Raw genomic sequence first — 24,603 nt, 5'->3', positions numbered from 1 at the left:
AGGACAATGGGCACTTCTGAGAGGAAAATGCCAGGCTGTAAAAGGCTCATTTAAATTTCAGGGGGCAAACTCCCCTTCTGTCCTATTCTTGTCTAGGGACATATATATATCTATATATATAATTGTGTGTGTATATATATAGATATGTAATTATCATGAGCTTTCATGTGCACAACCCACTTCCTCAGTTGGCTTTGCCAAATATATATATAGTTAGACTCTAAGGTGCTACAGGACTATTCGTTGCTTTTCCAAAATTACAGACTAACACAGCTACCCCTCTGAGACTTTTAAACATGCAAACAACTTCCCAGAGTCGAGCCTACAGTGGGGGTGCATCCCCTGGCTTGAAGAGATGTCCATAATATACAGTGTGTTCAATGGCTCTCATCACCCACCATACAAATAGTTACAATGCTACTGAGCAGAGATGCCTCCCTCTTGCCTGGTTTATAGCACTGGAGGCTTCGCTGTGTGGGCGTGTTTTTTTAACTGCTTCGTGTGGTTTTCAGAGAGACCCAGAGACTCTATCAAATGAGCGGTCCCACCTGGCCCCCTGTTTGCTCTCCAGATGGCTCATCTCTCATAAGCTGCCCCCGGTGTAACGTTTTTCTGAGCTGTGATTTTTTTTCTTTTTTCCTCTGCCCCTCCTTTCTTTCCTGTCTGCTGATTTCTGACACTGGGACTCCTCCCTGAAGGGCTGCGATTGACAGCTGCAGCAAATGCCCTGCGTCAGGCAGGAGGAACAAAAGCAGATTGTGAGTCCCTTCTCCCTCTGTGGGCCTTTGTGCTTTCCCCCAGCAGCCGCAGAAGGGCTGATCTCTCCACCTCTCCTCAATGCCGCCTGCAGCTCTGTGAGGGAAGTCTCTGGTCCCGACGATGGATGAGTCCAGGTGAGTACTTGCCGAGCGGATGGGGGACCCCTTCTTCCTGAACAAAAGGGCTCTCTACACCCTGACAATCGGTGCTTGGGCACCCAGTCTGTGGAAGGAAGGGATGGGTGTGATGTCATTCAAGCAAGGTGGGCCAAGGGGGATGGAAAGGGAGGCAAGACATGTGGGATGTTTGAGGGGTTCTCTTTATGCCAGCAGTCAGGAGCCTGGCTGAGCTGGGTGAACATGGAAGCCTGTAGGGTGACACCACCAGCGTGGGGGGTTGCGATGAGGGCTGGGGTGGGGGCAGTGTCATTGTGAGGCACACACCTGTGCTGCTTGTTGTACAATGCAGTACCATGTGAGGCAAAATCCTGGTGCTCATGTGTCTCACAGCTCCAAGGTTTGCTTTGCGGAGGTAGCTTTCGGGGTTTTCTTTGTTTCACACGGATGAATTACCTCAAAGTCAATTTCATTTTCTTTGAGAGGCACGACCAAGGGCCTTGTTCTTAGTGACGTTCTGAGGCTCACTTACCTGCGTAACTCAACTAGCCTGCAGCATCGCAGCATCTCAGTCATTCATGGATTTCCCCCTCTCCCCCCCCCCCACACAATGTTCTGTGAGGTAGGGAACTGCTGTTATCCCTGCTGGACAGTAATTGAGTTGATGTGCCAGAGTTGGGAACTGAATTCAGGTCTCTCAAGTCCCAATCCAGTCCCTATATGCTGGCCATTCTTCCGCCCTGGTGTAAAAGGAAGTGGCAGTAGACCACTTTGTGCCAGAGTGCACCAAATAGCCCAAGTGATTATTTATGAAAGTGGAACAAACCTGTCAAGTTTTACAGTTTGGATGAGCAAAAGCTTCACTAATGCATGAACAACGGGATTTATTTCCACACTTCACTTGAAACATCTCCTGCAAAATCCATGGCCTTGAAAATTAATCTAAACCCTAGGCATCTTTTTTTCTCCAAATAGTTCATTTTTGTTTGTTTTAAAAAATTGATGAAAATTATTTTAATATGGGATTCCCGCCCTCCCCAAAAAATTGAATTTTAAATTAAAACGTTGTTCACTCATTCTTTTTTGTTTTCATTTTTTGGTGTTTGGTTTTTTTCTCCCAGTTGCCAATTTTGACTGCTCAGCTTCTGGCCAGAATGGAATTGTCCAAATTAGTTAAATCAATACATTCTAAAACACTAAATTGTGAGGACCCTGATTTTCAAAGAGATTCTCCACAACATTCAGCTGGCTTTATTTTGTTGGGGGTAGGAAAAGAGCTCTAACAGTTAAAATGTGACACATAACCATCTTCATAGAGCTTTACATTTGGGGGGAATAGTTGTCTTTATTTTTTCCCTCATGGATTTTTAAGGCCAGAAGGAACCAAAAGAGTCATTGAGTCTGACTTCCTGTATAACATAAGCCACAGACTTTCACCAACAATCTGTGGTTGAAGGGGGGATGTGTGTGTGTGTGTGTGTGTGCGTGTGCGTATGCGTGCATGCGCACGTATGCTATTTCATAATAATCTTCCAGAATGGAGAAGTTCCTACACGCATTAAGCACTTCTGCCTGGGGCCATTTCTGCTCTGAAGAAGTGACACTTGTGGCAGGTTTGTATTCAGATTAAGTGCCGGTTTAAACACCTGAACCATAATTTAGAAACTGACTATAGTTCTTTATTTAGATCCCACCCTTAGGCAGTGTCTGCACTTAATGTCCTACAGCTGCAGCATGTCGGTGTGGACACTACCTATGCCAATGGGAGCGCTTCTACTGTCGCAGTAGTACATCTATCTCCCTAAGAGGTGGGAGCTAAATTGATGAAAGAATTCTTCTGCTGTTTACATGGAGACTGAAATCAGCTGAACTCCACCGCTCAGGGGCTACGTCTACATTGGCAAGATTTTGCACAAATACTTTTAACTCAAGAGTTTTTGCGTTAAAGTATTTATGCAAGAGAGCGTATACACTGGCATGTGCTTTTGCGCAAGAGATGTGCTTTTGTGCAAAAGCATCTATGCCAGTGTAGACACTCTCTTGCGCAAGAAAGCTCCAATGGCCATTTTAGCCATCGGGCTTTATTCCGCAAGAAATTCATGTTGCCTGTCTACACTGGACTCTTGCGCAAGAACAGTTGCGCAAGAGGGCTTATTCCTGAGCGGGAGCATCATAGTTCCTGCGCAAGAAGCACTGATTTCACACATTAGAACGTCAGTGTTCTTGTGCAAGAACTCCCCACCAGCGTAGACAGGCAGCATGTTTTTGCACAAAAGTGGGTGCTTTTGTGCAAAATCATGCCAATGTAGACACAGCCAAGGAGTGTGGAGTGTTCACGCCCCTGAGTGACATAGCGGGGTAGGCCTTAGCTTGTAGTTTTCATCATGTTAGTTTCAACAGTCCAAAACAACAGTGTCAGAGACCCGTAGACTCCATACACCAAAGTAATGCAACTAGCTAGGGAGGCGATACTTCTGAGTGGATAGAGCAGGGGACGTTGCTCAGGAAATCTGTGTTCTATTCCCTGCTCTGCCCCATTGGCCTGCGGGGGACTGTGGGCAAGTCCGATCCTTTCTCTTAACCTCAGTTTCCCCTTCTGTAAAATGGGGCTGATGCTGACCTCCTTTGTAAAAAACTTTGAATGCACCAAGGTCCTACTGTTATGTAGCTCTCAGCCACATGTTCTTCAAGTAGCTGGTTCCAGCCCAGCAAAGAGCTGCTGGTGGACTTACTGCTTCAGCTCCAGTGCTTTTCAGTGCTGAGGGTCCCAGGATTGAGCCCTGTGGGGGTCTGTGTGCTGGTGGCTGTGATTTGGTATAAAGCTGGGTAACACAGCCTGAGCTATGCGGTTAAGCTCAGTGAAAGGCCTGGATCTGGGGGACTGGTTCTGGCCTAGGAGCTGTTATTGCCCATACCTGTGGAGGTGCAGATAAACAGTGTCTGGCAGCCAGCTAGCGACTTGCCCTTACAAGCTGTGACCCAGAGTTTGAAAACCCCTGTCTTAGGCCACATGCTAATAATCATCATTTTGGCTATGTCTGAACGGGGCATTTAATTCCCATCTGGAGCATTTAAGTCCACAATTAGGTGCCCACATCCCCTTTGAAGTGCAGAGGAGAGCACCCAGCTAGGGGATTTGAGTGCCTTGTGAAGGTCCCCGTGTTTGGAAACGGGGCGTGTAGCGCAGAAGGGCCTGGTGAAAGGGGCCAGAGGTGGGCAGGTTGGCGAGAGCTGTGGAAGAATGAAGTGGTTGATGAATCTCTCAAGGGACAGGAGCTTGGTGTTCACACCCAGTCTGTGGGCTCATGAGAGCAAGGAGGCTGGATGATTCGTAACGTGAATTGGAACAATAGGCGAGCAGAGCTGCAATTAGTGCCACGGGGGCTGCGGCTTACGCTTGCCCTGCCAGAAAAGAAGCCATCAAAGACCATGGGATACTAATGAAATATGTAGGAAGAGGATGACAAAAGAGAACAAGTCCTGACCCCAGTTACTTCCCTTGGAAGGGCCAGAGGGGCATTAACAACGATCTCCAGCTTTATTGCTCTGACCCCTAAGCCCCTTGCAGTTTGGGTATGAAGGTTTATATTAACTGTGGAAGAGATGGGCTTGTAGGTCCTCCATCTCTGCTGCTTGTAGATGCACCAGCTAAGAACTAGTCCCATGATGGGGTGGAGCTGCACTGCTGTCAGTGGGGCTGTGCTGATTTACACCAGTTGAAGATCTGGCCCCTCGGTGTGTTTTGCCAGTGCCTTATTCAGGCTGGCTGTCCCGGGGCTGCAAGCATGTAGCTACATCTGTTTTTAAGGAAAGAAGAATATAGGATGGGGCAGGGGAGATGGGAGCTGCTTGGAAAATGGACAGTTGTGGGTGGGCATTCTGCGGGTGTGTGAGATGGGCAGACGAGAAGCTGGGTGTGGCTGGTCAGCTCACCATCAATGAGTCTGGAGATCTCTGTCCATTTCCTGATGGTATCCCCTCAACTGCCCCTGCCATTGGTAGCCAGGCCAAGAGAAGTGACCATGGAGATGGGATTTCAGGCAGGATATTGGAAGAAACTGAATCTGCTCTGTGTTCCAGAGGCGAGAGTAAGTCTGACTTTGGGATGCATGTTTTCGCTTCCAGGCGCTTGTAAGCATCTCTTACTTGCACTCTATTATTTGGGCTCACTGAATCCAGAGTCAGTGAGCTTGATTTGCTTTCATTATAAAGCATCAGGAAAAGGCATGTGTCTAGGAAGCTGCCAGGTGGGACTAGCTGCTTGTCTTTCTGGACTGATCAGGTCTGGAAGGGTACTTAAGGGCAGCCTGCAAGGAGGATCCAGGTTGAGCGTGAGGCTTGTGAGCTGCTGGTAACACAGAGAACATTCATTAAAAGCTATATCTGTCCTGAGCAAGCAGGAAAGGAGGAATCGAAACAAGTCTATAAATCAATAGAAGCAGTGTCTGTCTGGGCTGTGCCCCGTTACCATTGTCGCAATACCAAGACCCCTTATTTAACTTGTACACACCCCAACAAGCGGGTTTAGTAACGACCTGCTAAATCAAACTCAGAGGGCACCAGTACTCCTGATCCTGTGAGTGAAGCCAATGGAAGCAGTTGCTTCTGCCAGCTTCCCACTGTGGGGTGAGTGGGGAAATTCAAATCAAGGTAGGTAAGTAACACAGCTGGAGTTGCAGAACTTGATTCAACCTTCCCCGTTAGTGTAGACCTGGCCTCAGCAAATGAGAGAGCATTTTATTATCGCATACATCAAGAAATGACAAAATGGTGCTATACATTAACCAGCTTGGATGCACTGCTGCCTCCAACTGGATGCTCAACTGATCTCTGAAAGAAAAGACAGGACTATGCAGCACTTTAAAGACTAACAAGATGGTTTATTAGGTGATGAGCTTTCGTGGGCCAGACCCACTTCCTCAGATCAATTTTGTGGAAGAAAATTGGCACCACCATGTATACCAAAGTGATACAATCAAACAAAAGTGAACATATCACTTTGGTATATATGGTGGTGCCAATTTTCTTCCACAAATTGATCTGAGGAAGTGGGTCTGGCCCACGAAAGCTCATCACCTAATAAACCATCCTGTTAGTCTTTAAAGTGATACATAGTCCTGTTTCAGCTAGACCAGACTAACACGGCTGCATCTCTATCACTTTCCAACCGATCTCTGCGCTACAGGTAAGAGATTTCCTTTCAGCACAAGCAGTGGAGGGGTGTGCTTCCAAAATAAGAGGATGTGAATTTTGGCCACTGCTCATTAAAAAACTAAGGCACATGTGTAGATTCTGGTGATTTCAGTGGAAATTAAGCATGTGCTTAAACCTACACATGTGGTTCAGTGATTTGCCTTAATTCCTGCTGTTTCTGTGATGTTACTAATCACCATGGTTATAACTGGAAAGTCTTAGGGTGTGTTGCAATATTACAATGAGTGCATGCAATAAAATCTTTTGGCTTATGAGCTATGCCGATATTAATTGCCAGTCATCTGACAACTATATCATTGGTGTTCATTAATCTTTCCCTTCTGCCCTTCCCTGAAATCAGGCTGATAAAAGAAGAATCCAGCTACAGAATGAGCAGCCTTGAAAATGCAACACGGGAGCAGAGCAAAGAAAAGCTGCACATGAAACTCTGCAGCGGGTCCTGCCATGCTGAGCAAATCCTCCAGACTCTGAACTCCTACCGGCAGAGCGGCATCTTCACAGATGTAGTGCTCTTGATTGATGGGCAGGAGTTCCCCTGCCATCGTGCCACCTTGTCAGCCAACAGCGCCTACTTCCGGGCCATGTTTGGCGGTAGCCTCAAGGAAGGCCATCAAGACATCATCAGCATCCAGAAGATCTCTGCCTCCACCATGAGCCTCCTTCTCGACTATATGTATGGGGGAAACATAGTAATCCAGGAGGACAATGTTGAAGATATCTTAGAGCTATCCGACCTGCTTCAGATCTCCAAGCTCACAGATGCATGTGTCACCTTCCTTGAAGGCCAGCTTCACCCATGCAACTGCTTGGGCATCCTGAAGTTTGCTGACTCATTCTCCATTGCCTCCCTAGCTGAGAAGAGCAAGCGGTTCATGCTGGAAGGCTTCGTAGAGGTGTCCTGTCATGAGGAGTTCCTGGAGCTGAGCATGAAGGATCTGGTTGAGTATCTGTCAGATGAGCAGCTGGTGGTCCCCAAAGAGGAAGTGGTCTTCGAAGCGGTGATGCGGTGGGTACGGCATGATGCCGCTGCTAGGAAAGAGGCTTTGAAGGATCTCCTCGAGCATGTGCGCCTCCCTCTGCTGGATCCCATGTACTTCCTGGAAAAGGTTGAAATGGACGAGATCATCCAGGACTCCAGGGAGTGCATCCCTCTGCTGCACGAAGCGCGGAAGTACTACATTCTGGGCAATGAAGTCAGCTCTCTGCGGTCAAGGCCTAGGAGGTAAAACTGGGAAAGTGTTTCCTAAAGCCACATGCTGGAGTCACAGATTCCCAAATATCAAGGTCAGAAGAGACCGGTGTGATCATCTAGTCTGACTTCCTATGTAATGCAGCCCAAAACAGTTCACCAATAATTACATAGCAGGGAAGGATGATTCTTTTTCTTGTAGTAAAGAATGTAAGAATGACCATACAGGGTCAGACCAAAGGTCCAGTTTCCTGTCTGCTGACAGTGGCCAATGGCAGATTCCCTCAGACGGAGGGAATGAACAGAACAGGTAATCAGGTGATCCACCCATTCCCAGCTTCAGACAAACAGAGGCTACAGACACCATTCCTGCCCATCCTGACGAATAGCCATTAAGGGACCTAACCTCCTGAATTTATCTAGCTCTTTTTTGAATCCCGTTATAGCCTTGAACTTCACAACATCCTCTGGCAAGGAGTTCCACAGGGAAGCATTATCCAGCCCAATAGCATTGATTTGGAAAACACTTCTGCATAAGTGTTAGCTAGTCACGTGGTCGTAGTTTATGTAAAAGTTCCTAAAATTTGCATGAGCTACTTAAAAGGTTCCTCTTCCTAATGCCTTCCTAAATTGACTTTCTTTAAATTGGAAAGGGTTCAACAAACAGAGCAACAAGAATGATTCAAAGTCTGGAAAATGTGCCTTTGTGGTCAGATGCCAACAAGGCTCCATCTGTTTAATTTATCCAAGACAAAGAAAAGAGGTGATGTGGTCATAGGCTACAGACTAGATGGGGAAGAGATTTCTGATAGCAGAGAGTTCTTTAATCTAGCAGAAAAAGGCAAAATGAACCAAATGGCTGGAAGCTAGAGTGAGAAAAATATGTGCAGAAAAAAGATGCACTTTTAACGGTGAGGCTAATTTAACCATTTGCACACGTTACCACAGTTTGTGGTGTATTCTTCATCACTTGAAACCTTTAAATCAAGACTAGATTTTTTTTTAAAAGATGGGCTTTAGCTCAAACAACGCAGGTTTCATGTTGAGTGGCGAGTCATGGAATCTCATGTCTGAGGGGATCACCTGTGTTCATAGCATTGTAGGACTTGAAAAGTCATGTAATCCAGGCCCGTGCATTGACGGAAGGATTATCTAGATCAACCCTGACATGTGTTTATCTCACCTGTTCCTAAAAATCTCTAATGAAGGAGATTCTACAACTTCCCTAGTTTATTCCAGTGCTTAACCGCCCCTTATGGTAATTTAAGCCCATTGCTTCTTGTCCTATCCTCAGAGGTTATGGAGAACAATTTTTCTCCCTCCTCCTTGTAATAAGCATGTATATACTTGAAAATGTTTACCATGTCTTCTCCCAGTCTTCTCTTCTTCAAACTAAGCAAACCCAGTTTAGTCAATCTTCCATCAAAAGTCTAAAAAACACGATCTAGATGACTTTTGTTGCTCTCTTTCTGGACTTTCTGCAATTTGTTCACATCTTTCCTAAAGTGGTGCCTAGAACTGGACACAGTACTCCAGTTGAGGCCTAATCAGCGCAGAGTAAAACAGAGGAATTACTACTTGTGTCTTGCATACAACCTTCTTGCTAATACATGATGGTTACTTTTTTTGCAATAGTCTTTTGGGTTGCCAGCTCTGACTGAAGCCACTCCAGGAGACTGTTTTCCCCAATAGGACTTAATGTCTTTTTCTTAAAATAGCCTCTTAAACTCTCCAGGATCTGCTTTCAATAGTCACCAGGAGATCGATGTTGATTCTGGGAGGAGACTCCAGGCAAATCCTGAAGGGTTGGCAGCTCTATCAGTGTTACAGGATTGACCAGAGTGGGGCAAACTATGGCCTTGGCTGTGGGCCACATCCAACCCATTGGATCCTTCAGTCCAGCTCCTGAGCGCCTGCCAGGGATCAGGGTCAGGACAGGCTTATTGGGAAGAGCCAAGCCAACTCCCAGGCAGCCCATTGAACAGGGGTGGCTAGCTCCAGGCCCTTCCCCGTCTGCCTGCCTCCCCTGCGACCTTCAGCTCCCCCAGTGCCTGGGCATCATGGACAGGGAGTGCAGAGCAGGGTGGGGGAGAGACTTGGGAGGGAGAGGGAAGGTTCCAAGGAGGGGCAGGGAGCAGGGGGGTGTTGGATAGAGAGTCGGGGGTCCCTGGAGCATCAGATAGCAAGGAGTGAGGGTGATTGGATAGAGAGTGGGAGGAGTTGGGAGGAATGGCTCGGGGTGAAGAATATGGATGTTAGGGGGTAGGGGTTCTGGTGGGTCAGGGTTGGGGTGTGAGGGCTGGCTAAGGAGCAGGGGCTGGGGCCATGCCTGTCTGAGGAAGCACAGCCTCCCCCAGCCTTCCCTACATGGCTCTCCATACAATTTCTACATCTAATGTGGCCCTCAGGCCAGAAAATATGCCCACCCCTGCTATTGACTCATAGTTCACTTGTGATCCACTGTGACCCCAGATCCCTTCCTGCAGGACTTCTTCCTGGGCAATCATTCCCCATTCTGTATGTGGGCAACCGATTGTTCCTCCCTCACTGGCGTACTTTGCATTTGTCCTTCTTGCATTTCATCCTGGTTACCTCGGACCATTTCTCCAGATCATTTTTGAATTTTAATCCCACCCTCCAAAGCACTTGCAACCCCTCCCAGCTTGGTTACTGTCCACAGGAGGGAGTCCCGCTGTCCGTTGCATTGCACAGCTGGACGGGGATGGAATGCTGATGGGCCAGGGTCTGATCTGTAACGGCACCGCTTGTGTTCATTCCATGCACACGCTCAGGATGGGTGCTGCCACATCTTCTGACCCGGGTCCGTGGGAATCAGCCTGGAGGCAGGGAATTGTTATTCCAGGCCCTGAAACAGTCTCTCAACCATCCTTCCCCTTCTCTCTCCATTAGCCAGATGGCTGGAATATGCCTCCTTCCATTTTTATTGTATTGCTAGCTAACGCTGCAAGCTGCACTGTGTCATTTCTAATCTCTTCTGGCAGTGAGATTGCTTGGGCCTGCTGCCAAGAAAGCTCTGTGTCCCTTGGTCTCTGTTCTCGTTCCTGAGGCTGGCAGCTTTCTTGGTCATGAGGAACATAAATGTCAGCAGAGGTAACGACCATAGAGTGGGGACTTGAGGTAGCTGGGCCTGAGGAGAGTTTCAAAGATCATGAACAACATTTTAAACATTGACTCTATTTAACAGAAGCTGGACAATGCCTTTAAATTGCACAAGATCATAATAAAACAAAATCCTGCCTCAAAGAGCTTACACAGAGAAGAGGGACAAAAGGCGTGAAGGGGACAGAGAGGTGAAGTGACTTGCCCAAGGTCACCCAGAAAGTCAGTGGCAGAATTGGGAATCGAACCCAGGTCTCCTGACTCTCAATCCACAGTCACATCCACCAGATAACACGGCCTATCGTGGTGATAGGCATTATAGTGCTTCCTACCAGGCAGTACAGTAGGAGGATAAAGCTTGGAGCACAACAGTAGAACAGGAAGTCTGAACTGTGTTTCTTTTTCTAGGTTCATGGAGTTGGCAGAGGTCATAGTGGTTATAGGCGGCTGTGATAAGAAAGGCCTCTTGAAGCTTCCCTTCACAGATGTGTACCATCCCAAGAGCAGGCAGTGGACTGCACTATCCAGCGTACCAGGCTACACCAAATCAGAGTTTGCAGCCTGCACCCTGAAGAACGATGTGTATATCTCAGGTGAGAAACCCGGGCGACAGCACCCTGGCTGCACCTCCAAGCATTTCTTAGTCCTTGTATCCACTTACTGGAGGATCAACGCTCTGATGGTCAATCTTCCAGGGTTCAATTAAATGGGTCTGGTAAAGACTCTTTAAATCGAATGCTGAGGAATGCAGTCAACTGCAGTACTCCTTGTTGTCGCTGTCGCGAGGAGTGAGGGAAGTTGAGAGGAGGGTGCCCCCCCCCTAAAATTGATGCAAGACCCAGCTATGCAATTCACGTAGCTGGAGTTGCGTATCTTGTGTTGATTTTCTCCACCAGTGTACACCCGATCTTAGAGAAATGGCCAAGTCAGGCATTATGCTACGTAATTTCAATGATGAAATATTGGTTTTCTGTGTAGATACTTAGACTGTCACTTCTTAATCTTCTCTTTGTTAAACTAAGCAGATTGAGATCCCTGAGCCTCACTCTAAGGCAGGTTTTCTAGTTCTTTCATCATTCTCCTGCCTTTTCTCTGACCCTTCTCCCATTTATCAACCTCCTTCTTGAGCCGTGGGCACCAGAACTGAAAGCAGGATTCCAGCAGTGGTCGTGCCAGTGCAAGAATCTCTGTGCTCCTACTCAATTCAATACTCAGTTAAATAACCTCTGTGCTCTGATGCAAGATTCCTGTTTCCGCATCCAACAATTGCATTGGCTCTTTACATCACCATGTCACTAGGCTGCTACAGCCAGAATGGTTGGGCAGTTCAGGCAATCCCGAGCCTACCACTACACACAGATCATTTGGACCATGCAAGAGTGTACTTGTCATTCAGGCACCTGTTGTGCACTTACTTGCCCTGCCCAGATTTCTCTGCAATGGCATGAAGTATGGTCTGCAGCTGATAATAGATACCAGTCTGTTATAACTGATCCGACCCTTGGGATACCTAGTTTTGATTTGTTATGGTGCTAGAGTGTCGAAAAAGGATATGCAAACACCTACGGAATTTGCATATCCTCTTCGGATCTCACTTTCAAAAGCAGAGCTTTCAAAAGTGAAAGTAGTTTAGACACTGCTTTTTTGGCGAACCCCCCTCCCTTTGTCGAAAAGCTGTGTAAACCTAATTTTTTGAGGAAGAGCGGCTTTTCGACAAGGGGGGGGGGGTTCGCTGAAAAAGCCGCATCTAAACTACTTTCACTTTTGAAAGCTCTGCTTTTGAAAGTGAGATCCGAAGAGGATATGCAAGTTCCGTAGGTATTTGCATATCCTTTTTCGACACTCTAGCATTGTCTAGATGAGCCCTTAGAGACTAACAAAAATGTAGATGGCATCATGAGCTTTCATGGGCACAACCTACTTCTTGTGCCCCGGAAAGCTCGTGTTGCCATCTACATTTTTGTTAGTCTCTAAGGTGCTGCAGGACTATTTGCTGTTTTTTTTTTTTTTTTAAGGTTTGGGGTTTTTTTTTTTTCCAGTTACAGACTAACACAGCTACCCTTGTGAGATTTGCAGCCCAGTTTTGCAGATCTGAGTTTCAGCTAGATCAAATACACTTCCAAGCTCTGCTGTTTAGATATGAATGGTCATAGGGCATCCCTGCCTCAAGCCCCCTCCTCCAAGGCATGACAGGCACACCTGCCTCAGTTTCTCCCCTGCACAGTCTCCAGAAAGAGTCCCGTGTATCTTCCCAAGTGTAAATAAAGCTCTTATTGGATTCACTTTTCATGTGAGTCCTGCTCACGTAACTCATAAAGTTCCACAACCCAGGTCCAGAATTCCCCCAGGATAGTCCAAAAATGTATATGGAACATACAGCCCCAGAGTCCCTCGGCGTGGCACTGTTACCCCTTGCATGGCTCTGGCATCCCTCCGCTTACTCTTCTCCTGTCTGTGCACCAAGACAGCCCCCCAACCCTTCCAGCCTCTTTACACAAGGAACCTCCACACCCTTTCTGCTGGGAGCATCCCTGCCAAGGAAGCAGTTACTCTGGGTCCAGGTTTCCAGCCTGGGGAGGTCCCTGGGTAAGCTGTTCTCTCCCCCTCACACACCGCCCCTGCCTTCAGCCCTTCTCCCCTGCCCCTGCCTTCAGCCCTCTGACCCTGGCTTTCTAGCTTAGGGATGCCACCCCTCTTGCTGCTCAGCTGCCCTCAGCCCCCTCCCTAGCTCCAAACATTGAGGGCCCAACAACACATTAGAAAACAGAACAAACCTTGGTGGCAGGGAGTCTCGCAGCCTGAGTCAGGCTTGTGCTGCAGGGCTGCAAAGGGCAGGGTGCACGTGTGGGCTGGGGATGGCGCTCCAGCCCAAGTCCCAACATGGACTCTGCTATTTTTAGCCCCACCATACAAGCTCCGTGAGCCCAAGTCAATTGAGATGGGCTCAGAGACTTGCTTCCACTGGTTATTTTTACTCTGTGTAGAACATTCCTGCCTCTTCCCTGGGAGCTGTCTCCTCTCTAGCTTTCCCCCAAAGGCCTCTTCCTCAGCAGGACTCTCCTGCTAATGCTTTCTAGCCCACAGGTGCTGTCCAGCCTTTTGAACTGGCCAACAGGGAGCATCTCACCTGGCACAAGAGAGCCAGACCCACCATATTCATAGGGGCCAACCACTATGTGACTCACCCTTGGAGGGTCTCCCCAGCAGTCACTAATGTGCTGACAGTCCGGTTGTTGAGTCCTCTAATATTTCATTTGTGTTAAGCTTCCTATGGTCCTGGTTTCATTACCGAAGTTGGGCAGAGTTAACAGATGAACAGTCGTCTGCCTCTCATCTTGGATTTGGCGTTTATGCAACAATAACATGTGAAGTGCTGGTACGGTGCTAGCGCTGAAATGTCCCCCAGCTCTATGGGACCCAGTATGAGCATCTAAGTATGCACACCTCACTGAACTATGGGAGCGCCTTTCCTTATTGGATAGCACCCAGAGCATGCCAAATGCTTCATGGGAAACACCAGGAAATGTTGCCTATGCTCCAGGGACTGCACACAGGAATTGCCAGGCTGGCTCAGACACGTGGTCCATCTAGTAACCAAGGTTCACCATCAGGATAAGAGGCATATGATCCTACTTCCCCCCCCCCCCCCAAAGCAGTCGGGACTTTTCTTTCTCCTCCTTTCCCACCTTCTGCCTTTACAAGCCAGTCCCTTATGCCAGACGCGGCCTCAACGCATGGGGGTGTTTGTCATTTACACTAAGCTGTCTCACTGCCTCTGTTTTGAGGTGGTCGTAGCAGTGGCTCACCCCCTGATCACATGGGGTGTGTGTGTGTCTGTGTCTGTCTTCCAGGAGGGCACATCAACAGCAGCGATGTTTGGGTGCTGAGCTCCCACCTCAATGTCTGGATCAAAGTTGCCTGTCTGCACAAGGGCAGATGGAGACACAAAATGGTGACTCTTCATGGCAAGGTGCGTATGCTTCATTCCTCTCAGTCGGCAGCTTGGAATTGTAGATTATTGGCCAAAGTGATTAATGGAGGCCTTGGCACTCATTCCTCCTCCCATGGAAATAGCAGGCCCTATAGAAATATGTCATGTGACAGAACACCAAGGAACAGGTCCCAGGAGAAGAAAATCTAAAGCAGCAGTGGGCAACCTAGGCTAGTGACTGGGCCGTGCAAGTGGCCCTTCTTCATCTCAATGGGCCGCAAGATTGTCGTAACCAAAAAAGTCTCCTGGGATAGGCTAGCTTTTGCTAACTGGCTATGTCTACACTGCCCCTTCTTGCGCAAGAAAACCTTTCTTGTGCAATGCCGTTACGCCAATTATTTTCAGGAATAACAGCATTGCGCAAGAGGGGTTTTCTTGTGCAAGACGGGGCAGTGTAGACAGCTCCTTCTGGCGCAAGAACCTCTTCTGCAAAAATGGCTTCTGACGCAAGAAGCCGCGAGTGTAGACATAGCCACTGTGTTGGCATGCCTAGAGTTTGTGGGGGCATCTGTTGAACCATATTAGCACTTTCACTGGATGCAGAGCGAGCACATGGCTCCCACCATGTTGTGTGCAGTCAGCACTCATCTCACCTCAGATGTCCTTGCTGTACATGTAGTAATACCGGTATGAAAAAATGACATGGACAGAAAGCAGAGTAATCTTGCAACCCTGTTCATGAGCAATAGTAAACAAAATGTCTTGCCAGCCACACACACAAGCCCAATGGGTCACATGTGGCCTTTAGGCCACAGGTTGCCTGTCATGGATGTAAAGGATAAAGGGGTATAGTATTGCTGGCAGTCTTTCCAGGAGACAATTTTAAAAGCACAACTGTGCACTGTCCCTAGAGGAGGGGAAGATAGGGAGCATAATAAGAGAACAATAGGCACTTGTCAACGACCAGAAAGTCAAAAAGGAATCCTACACAAAGGGAAATCATGGACAAATTGCTAAGGAGCAGTTCAAAAGAGGAGCATGAACACTTAGGGACAGAATCAGACAAGCTAAGGCACACAGTGTGTTACACCTAGAAAGGGACGTAAAAGGCAGTAAGAGGAGCTTCTTTAAAGCCTCAGTCTTCATGAATAATCTTAATGGTAACCTGATACTCCACAGAATTAATATTGATAATTAGGGGAAAGCAACACAAGCCTAAACAGGGAAAGAACAAGAATATTTAGACCAATTAGATGTATTCTAACAACAGGGCCTAGTAACATTCATTTTAGGGTACTGAAAGAACTAGCTAATGCAATCTTGGAATGATTAGTAATTATCTTTGAGAATTCATGGGGGACAGAAGAGGTCCCAGAATACTGGGGAGGGACAAAACATAAAAGGTAGCTTTAAAACGGGGAAAAAGGACCCAGGGAAATACTGCTCATCCTAACTGAGATACACAGAAAGGCACTGGAACAAATGATTAAACAATCAGTTTGTGAGACCTAGGTCAGGGTGAGGAACCTTTTTTAGGATGGTGGCCACTGTCCCACAGAAAAAATCAGTCAATGTCTGTGCACTGATGTAGCACCCAACTGGAAAGGAGGAAGATGCTCACCACATTCCCATTGCACACCAGAGCCTAGGGGGCACCTAGCCTAGTATATTTTGTGCGCTCCAGCCCTATGGTGAGGCAGCAGGCGGTGGGGAAGTCTGGAGCACCAGTACAGGCTCCCCAATGCAAGGTGGCCCTAAGCCTCAGGGGTCAGATCCGGACAAGCCAAGGGCCACATCTAGTCCTACGGTCTGAGGTTCCTCACCCCTGATCTATGGGATAATAGGGTAATAAGCAGAGCAAGTGATTTACAAGCAAGTAGTTTAGTTTTGGGAAAAGAAGGGGAGAACCTGTCTTCAAATATGCTGAGGTCTCTTATAAGGAGAGCGGTGATCAATTGTTCTCCTCCTCCACTGGAGGTAGGATAAGAAGTAAGAGGCTTAGTCTGCAGCAAGGAAGACCTGGATTAGATCTTCGGAAAAACTTTTCTATGTGGGTAGTTAAAATCTGGATTAGGCTTCCAAAGGAGGTTGGGGAACACTATCTTTGGAGGGTTTTAAGAACAGATTGGATAAACACCTGTGAGGGAAGGTCTAGATTAACTTGGTCCTGCGACAGTGCAGGGGGTTGGACTTGGTGACTTCTTGAAGTCCCTTCCAGTCCCACATGACTATGATTTTTCCATCTCTGTGCTAATGTAACTGAGCTGTAGGGATTAATTGACTCCATTTGATTAGTTTGATATAGGGAGTAATTCTGCTTCCGTCGAAGTCAGTGACAAAAATCATCATAGAGTTGTTGCTCAAATGGTCCAATATAAAATCTGATACTTGTAACAATACAATATAGGATTGCTGGATACAGAGCTATGTGGTGAGAAAGCTGGATTAGATGTTTGTGTGCAAAATGCGCAGCCCAGGTGCATCCTGTTGCTTACTTTGTGGAGTTCAAGGTGTGGGTTTCTCCTCTGTTTTGAGGCCCCTCCATCACACAGTAACAAGACAGTACATCTCCCGTGTGATCTTCTGTTGCCTGGAAAGTCTCTACCGCACCCTGACTCAGTTTCCCCTCTTTTTCAGGGTCCCTTAAAAACTCCAGATAGAAATTTTCTCCAGGTCATCAGTGCTCCTCTATGGGGCTGGATTTATTAAAGTAACAAATACTCTGGGATCTTCCCACTTAGGGGTGTCCCTTTTCCCTAAAGACAGGATTTTCTGCTGGAGCCAGCATACACCCAGCAGCCGTCTACTCCAGTTTGGTCTCCCTCAGCAACTCCCTGTCCAGGAAGCTTTTTATTGTTCTTTATAGAGCAATTGCCTAATCCTGGCCCCTGTAGTAACTAGCATTAGGAGGATCCAGGCTTCTAAGCCCTTCCTCCTCTGCCCCTTTGTCTCTTTTCCTTCCCCCAAGGCAGCTCTTGTACATGTCCCGTCCCTTCAGGATTGTTAGGTGCAGGACTAGGTGCCATATGATTTCCTCCCTCTTTCCATCCCAGTCATGAGCTCTGCCAACTAACTCTGCTCCTTCCTTGGCAGATCTATTCAGTGGGGGGGTTTGATGGCTTTTACCGCCTGGCCAGCGTGGAATGCTACGATATGTACTCCAACAGCTGGTCTGTCGTCGCCCCTTTGCCGGAAGCGGTGAGCTCGGCAGCCGTGGTCCCCTGCATGAACAAGCTCTATGTGATCGGGGGTGCTGTGGATGACAGCGCAAACACAGACAAGGTACCATGGCACGGCAAGGAGAAAGGGAAATCTCAGCGAGTTTGAGATGGATTATAAGCTAACAGTGGGAGGGCGTATTTCCAGTTTCCAAAGGCCAGTGTGCTCCCTCGGTGCCCTCTTCTCCCACTGTGAAGTTGCTCGGATACTTGGAGGAGGGGAGAGCAGTCTAGTGGTTAGAGCAAAGGCTTGGTAGTCAGGTCTCTTGGGTTTCATGCCTTGCTTAATGCGTAACTTTGAGCAGATCACTCACCCTTTTCCTTCATCAGTTTCCCTATCTGTAATATGGGGATAATATTTACTGTGCTGACCTCATTGTCTACTGTTGTTGTTGTTTAGACTGAAGTAGTGTCTAGAAGCTTTGGTCACAGAGAGGACCCTGTTGTGTCAGGTGCTGTACAGACACCAACCAGACAGTCCCTGCCCCCAAAACATGTCCATACAGGTCACAGCTCATGGGGGCTGTCCCACAAGGTGTGCTGGGCCCAGCCTTGTCTGCAGCTGATGAGACACTTCTCAGCTGAGTCTGACCCAGGCATTAGTTGGGCTGCCAACTCTGACAGAAGCTATTCTGGGAGATTTCCTCTTCCCCTCCACATGATGCAGTGTCATTTTCTTAAAACGTCCTCCTGGGTTGCTTTCAGCCATCCCTAGCAGACCAGTGCCAGTTCTAGAAGCCTCCCAGCCAATCCTGGAAGGTTAGCAAAGCCTGTAACTGGCGAGTCTGGAAAGGAGAGTATCAAGAGGGAGCCAGGTTCCACCTCCTGTGACAGGCCCTGGAGCTGAAGGCTGGGGGGTGAGGGGGGGGGGTGTGAGACGCACAGAGGCCTTTGGGGCCATGCAGAACACCCCTGAGCCAGGGGAAAAAACAGCTTCATATGGGCAACCTGGCTGTTAGATTGTGTCTGAAGGCTAAATGCTGCCCTGAAGGACACGCCTGGCTGTGGTGTTAGCCCTCTCGTGTGGGGAAACCAGGACAGTGGCTCACAGGCTGTGATAGATGCACATTACAATGGCTCCTTGTCATAAGATATTAACATACCTGTGTGAGTGCAGAGAACCACAGTGCTGTCAGCACACAAAGCTAACTCCCATCTGAACCCTAATTCTGTCTGTAACCCCAAAGAGACTTGGGTCCCTCAGGGCATGCCTATACAGCAATTAAAACCTCATAGCTGGCCTGTGGGGTTCGGGGTGCATGGCTGCTTAACTATGGTGTAGATGTTTTGGCTCAGTCTGTGGCCCAAGCCCTCGGATCCTACAAGGTGGTATCTAGATCCCATCTACACCACAATTAAACAGCGCAAGACCAAGTCTGGTGCACGGGCCAGCTGGGGGTTTCTAATGGTAGTGTAGACATATCCTTGGTGTCATACAGCACTCTATAGGCATGTTCACATTGTTATTCCTCAGGGATTATCCATCTGGGGAAAGCTTCTATGCACCTGATATCCTGTTACGGGGCTCATTAGTTAATTGTCATAAATATATTAATTAATTAATTAATTAATTCTCAGGACATTTATCTTCAGTTCACTTCACAAACATGTAACTAATCTAGCTACACACACACACACGTGTGCGCTCACAAACACACACACACACACACCCCCCTTTGGATGTTTTATTTAGGGGGCTTACGTGACCCTTAAAGGCCTTATTTGTTATTCAAGAGTGCCGAGGGCTTACAGCACCTCTTGAATTCTTTGGGAGATGCAGATGCTCTGTACTTCTCAAAACTGGGCCATATAAGGCAGGTGGATGGACCCCCAGAAATTCAAAATTTTGGATATTTTTGAAACAACTGAAGTCTAAGAGCCACATTTTTAAAGGTATGAAGGCACCTGACTCCCATTAAGTGCCTCAATATCTTAATCTGGGCCCAAGTGACTTGACAGAAGTCATACAGTGACTCAGTAGCAGAGCCCAGAAGAGAAACCAGGGGTATGTCTAGACTACAGGCCTCTGGCGACAGAGGCATGTAAATTAGGCTACCCGACATAGTCAATGAAGCCTGTAAACCTCGTTTCACGAGGCATAAGTGGAGCGGTCAACAAAGACGTTTCCTGTCGACCAATCCACGTCTTGACTGCCACACTGTGCCAACGATCAGCTGAGCCAGCACAGTGTGGCAGCCATTTTTATTTTAATGAAGCCAGGGATATTTAAATCCCGACTTCATTGACTATGTTGGGTAGTCTAATTTACATGCCTCTGGCAACAGAGGCATGTAGTCTAGACATACCCCAGGTGTCCTGACTCATAAGTCCTGTTCTCCATTTACTGGACCATGCACCTTCTCCCATTCATTCATTTTATGACAGGTGCACAGCAAGGCATTGCTTCAAAGGGACTGTGCCATCCAAATGTGTTGGGTTTTAGTTACTAGGATTGTGCCTGACCAGGGACACCATGAGAATCTGTATTTCAATAGCTAATTTCCTGTTTCTCCTCCCAGGTCCAGTGCTATAATCCTGAGGAGAACAAATGGACGTTCCTGTCTCCTGCCCCCTTCTATCAGAGGTGTATTAATGCTGTCTCCCTGGACAATATGATTTATGTGGTGGGTGGACTCCTGAGTAAAATCTTCAGCTATGATCCCAGGAAAGACACCTGGAGAGAAGTGGCCACTCTCCCAGGACCTCTGGTAAGGAGAAATTTCAACAAGAGGCTCCGATTATCACCTCGTTTTCTAGAATATCCTCTGTGAACACAAGAATCTTTCAAAAAAATTAAAGGCAAGGTGCTAAGAGTGCTGACCATAATCCAGTAAAGCACTTGAGCACATGCTTAAATTCAAGCATGTAAATAGTCACTGTTCCATACCAGAGCTGGTTGAATTTTTTTTTGGCAATGCATATTTTTAAAATGAAAAATGTCTTTTTCATCTAGAATGATAATTTTCATGCTGGTCAACATTTTGAGTTGTTTTCTGATTTTTTTCAATGGGGAGGAAAGGAAACTGAATTTTGTTTTTGATAAAATGTAGGGCTGTCAAGTGATGTAAAAAGAGGTAGTGGTCAGCATGGGTTCATGTCTTCTGAACTGGTAGTCAAAGCATGAAGGGGAATACAAATGTTTAGTATAGCTGGCAAGTAAATACCTTGCAATGATGGCTATAAAAGTGCCATGCAAACACCTGTTCTCCCTTTCAGGTGACACTGTAAATAAGACGTGGGCATCTGTGTCCCCCGTAAATTCAAACAAACTAGTTTGTCTTAGCAATTGTCTGAACAGGAAGTAGGACTGGATGGACTTATAGCTGTAAAGTTTAACATTGTTTTGTTTTAGAGTACAGTTATGTAACAAAAAATTACATTTCTAAGCTGCACTTTCATGATAAAAAGATTTCACTACAGTACTTGTATAAGGTAAATTAAAAAGTACTTTTTGTTCATCATTTTTACATTGCAAATATTTGTAATAAAAATAGCAATATAAAGTGAGCACTGCACACTTTATATTCTGTGTTGTAGTTGAAACCAAAATATTTGAAAATGTAGAAGAACATCCAAAAATGTAATATATTTTAACTGATATTCTATTGTTTAACAGTGCATTTGAAACAGCAATTTTAAATATAATTATTAATTTTTTTTAGTCAATCATGTGAGTTAACTGCGATTAAATGACAACCCTGGTAAAATTAAATGGATTGTGGTGAAAAAAGGGGGGTTTTGAAAAGACAAAAATTCAGATTTATGTTTTGCTTATGAAAAAAAGAGAAACCTGAACATTTTTCATTTAAAATAAAAAAAGTCATAATTCTTATTGAAAATTTGGTAAGAAATGTAAAAATATGTATTTCTGTTAAACAAATAAAACCCCGTTGACCTTTTTAAATCCGCTCTACTCAGCAGCTTGCATGATTAAACAGCAAGTGCCATGAATTTCACTGATAGTCTGCCTTATTGTGCCACTTTTTGTGAGCATTTGCTAATTTGGAGAGTCACAATATAGAATAGCAAAGATCACATCACTAGGTTCAGGCAGGGATCTCCTGTGTTTGCTGTCTAGACATCTGTAAAAATCCATAAGCATCATCCAGAAATGGCCCTCTTGATCCCATGGGGCTCACAACATCCAGGCCCTAGACACCTTGTGTTCTGTTTATTCTTCTTCTCGCAGTAGAGGCATCATCTCTCAGATAGATAGGACAGAGAGGAGTCAGTTGACACTAGCACATGATCCACTCTTTGCTCCATGTTCAACCTCCTTTTTGAGCCCTGTAACCCTGAAGCTGCAAGAGATCCCCTCACTCTCCCTCTTTTCCTCCGTGCTGCCTACAGGAGAGCTGCGGGGTGACTGTGTGCGGCGGGAAGATCTACATCCTGGGCGGCCGGGATGAGAACGGGGAAGGCACGGACAAAGCTTTCACCTTTGACCCAGTGACGGGGCACGTGACTCAGCAGCCCCCTCTGCAACGCTGTACTAGTTACCACGGTTGTGTTACCATTCTCCAGCGTGTGAGCAGATGACCCTGCCACTTCTTTCCCCTGTCCAGGAAGAATAGCCCTGGAGAAGGCAGCTACCCTCCGTGCCAAAAAAATGACCCTTTATCTTGTTCATTACTGATCTGTGCCAGTCTATGTGGAAGAGCAGGGCCAAGTGACCAAAGCAGGCATGGTATGAGGCACCAGCAGGAATGAAGGTTGGGGTGAGGGAGTTATTTTGTGTTTGCAGCCATGATAGCTTTCATTGTTTTGGGGGCAGTGAATGCTGCATTATGCTGGGGCTTAAAGGGGGTGGCGAGTGTGTAACATTCAGGGCAGAGAACACTGAACTAAGACCATGCCCTCAAGTAAGTCTCAAGTAAAACTTATCAGTTTCAAGTGTCTGAAAGGTACCTGATCCTGTTGAATGACTTTTAATTAGCTTTGGCCTATCAGGTCTCTGCTTAAGACCAGAAAGGTTTTACCAAAGTTACCCAGTTAATTAATTTGTAGCATTCTGCTACAAAGACCTTTTACATCTGCACTTGAAAGGGAATCCTCTGAACTGTCATTCATGTTAAAATTCGACACTTTCCAAAAAGGACTCAACAAACATTTGAACTATCTCACCCATTACCAAGATAGTTTCCCCAATTATCACCTCTAATACCATTAACTCACAAACATCCCACTCTCCCTACCTCTAATATCATCAATTCACAGACACTTACCTTCCTTCCTCCCCCCCCCCCCCCCGCTGCATCCCCCTCCTGTTCTGCAATGTGATTTGTCCTTTTCATATTTATTCATTTTTTTAAATTGTATCCTTTGGTATATATGGTTGTGACTACTTTCTTCCACTATTTGATCTGAGGAAGTGGGTCTGGCCCACGAAAGCTCATCATCTAATAAACCATCTTGTTAGTCTTTAAAGTGCTACATTGTCCTGCATTTTGCTCCAGTTAATTACAGTGGGAGATCTTGAATCCTGCAGACGTCTGCACTTGGAACCCATCAGTAAGGTTCAGATTCTGTCATGGGTATTTTTAGTAAAAGTCAGGGGCAGGCCAATAAACAAAAATCCACGGAAGCCTGCAACTTTTCTCTGACTCTTACTAAAAATATTCTGGTTAGGGGGGTGGGACAAAAAGAGGGCTGACCAGAAACATCCGTGGTCCAGCACAATTTCAGTTAGCCGGATGTCCACTTACCAAGGGTATGACCAAGTTTCCCACAGTCCCATAAAATCTGTTTACAGCCACCAGTCCTGGCTCTCAGTGTTCTGTGTTGTTATTTAGCCCTAATTTACCCCTAAATGTCTTCTAAGAGGCCACTAAGCAGTGGAAGTGTTGGTAATGCTGCTAGACAATATCTACCTGCCATGGTCCAGCAAATTATCTGGCTTGGCACCAGTCAGGTCCCGTGGCTGGCAGACTAGAATGACTCAATCTGCTTTAGAGCCTTCTTAGGAATTTGCCTGCAAGACCTTTTGTGTTTTGATGCATGCAAAGAGTCCTCCTATCGAGACTCATGCTGAATGCACCACATCCTGCCTCACCCTGGCACATCCTGCCTCACCCTGGCACAACAAAATCCATTCTATGAAAAGGGAAGATTCTAAACGAGGTCTCACCAGTGCCTTGTAAAGAAAACCTCATTCCTCACTTTGGTTCTCCTCCCTCACTTGTGTTCTGCAAGTTCCTCACTGTACTGCCACCCTTCAGCTCAGTAGAAACTCACGCAAGGAAGGGTTGCTTTTGTGTGAAACATTGAACGTGGCATCATTTTCCACCTTCTCCCCTAATGGCTTGTTTCATGAGTGTCGTGGTGCTGTAGATGTAACTTGGTGGTGGAGTTGAAGCCATAGGTGCTAAAGTAAAATGTTCTCTGTCTGATATTGGTGCATATTGTTGTACAAGAGAAACTTGCCTGTATTTTGTAATGCTGTGAGCACTGCCAATGCTGCCATTTTTTAAACTTCTTTCCTTTTTTAGAAATAAATGTTTGCAATAACTTTTAGTTCTCCTGGAAGGTGTTTTCGGCTATTTTCCTGCCCTTGGGACCATCACCGTGTTGAAGTTCAAGAACATAATATATTGGTGGAGTGGCAGATGAGTGTGTTTTGGGTAGTAACATTCCCTAGAATGGCGAAGAGACTTCAAAGCCAGATTCTGATCTGATAAGAGTAAGAATCCAGCCCCAGAGGAGATGTCTACGCTGCATTTGGAAGCCAGTCTGCCACCCTGGTACATAAGGGGCTTGTGCTGGTGCATTTAAAAATAACTGTGCAGTTGCTGTGACGGGCTCTTAAACGGAGGAGGCAGGGAGGGTGCTGGAGGGCTGTTTCCTAGAGTCCAACTCTTCTCAATGCCTTTCTAGCTCTGATAGAGCCTCGGTGTAGGGGATCGACCTCTGTCTGTATAGGGGTTCGCCCCTCCCTCCACCCAAAAGAGTCCTCCACTCTCAAATTCCTCCTTTATTGGCTGTGCGAGGGCACTGCTCGCTGCCCGAATCCCGACTCTGCTCCCCACACTTGGGGTGGGGTCATGAGGGGGACCTGGG

The 24,603-nt window shown here is 46.7% G+C and overlaps 1 protein-coding gene across 1 annotated transcript; it reads left to right on the top strand.

Annotated features, from left to right (window-relative positions):
- The first annotated feature begins 493 nt into the window (after positions 1-493).
- Positions 494-22,801, top strand: KLHL35 (kelch like family member 35). The gene is made up of 7 exons (XM_006133574.4): positions 494-893; positions 6,430-7,311; positions 10,807-10,991; positions 14,250-14,368; positions 17,423-17,611; positions 20,067-20,255; positions 21,898-22,801. The coding sequence occupies exons 1-7, from the start codon at positions 880-882 to the stop codon at positions 22,084-22,086; spliced, it is 1,767 nt and encodes a 588-aa protein (XP_006133636.1). The 5' UTR covers positions 494-879; the 3' UTR covers positions 22,087-22,801.
- Positions 22,802-24,603: the final 1,802 nt, after the last annotated feature.

The sequence above is a fragment of the Pelodiscus sinensis genome, chromosome 1 (genome assembly GCF_049634645.1).
Source record: "Pelodiscus sinensis isolate JC-2024 chromosome 1, ASM4963464v1, whole genome shotgun sequence".
Lineage (NCBI taxonomy): Eukaryota > Metazoa > Chordata > Testudines > Trionychidae > Pelodiscus > Pelodiscus sinensis.
Note: the sequence above shows the minus strand (reverse complement) of the source record. Positions and strands in the feature narration are given on the sequence as shown.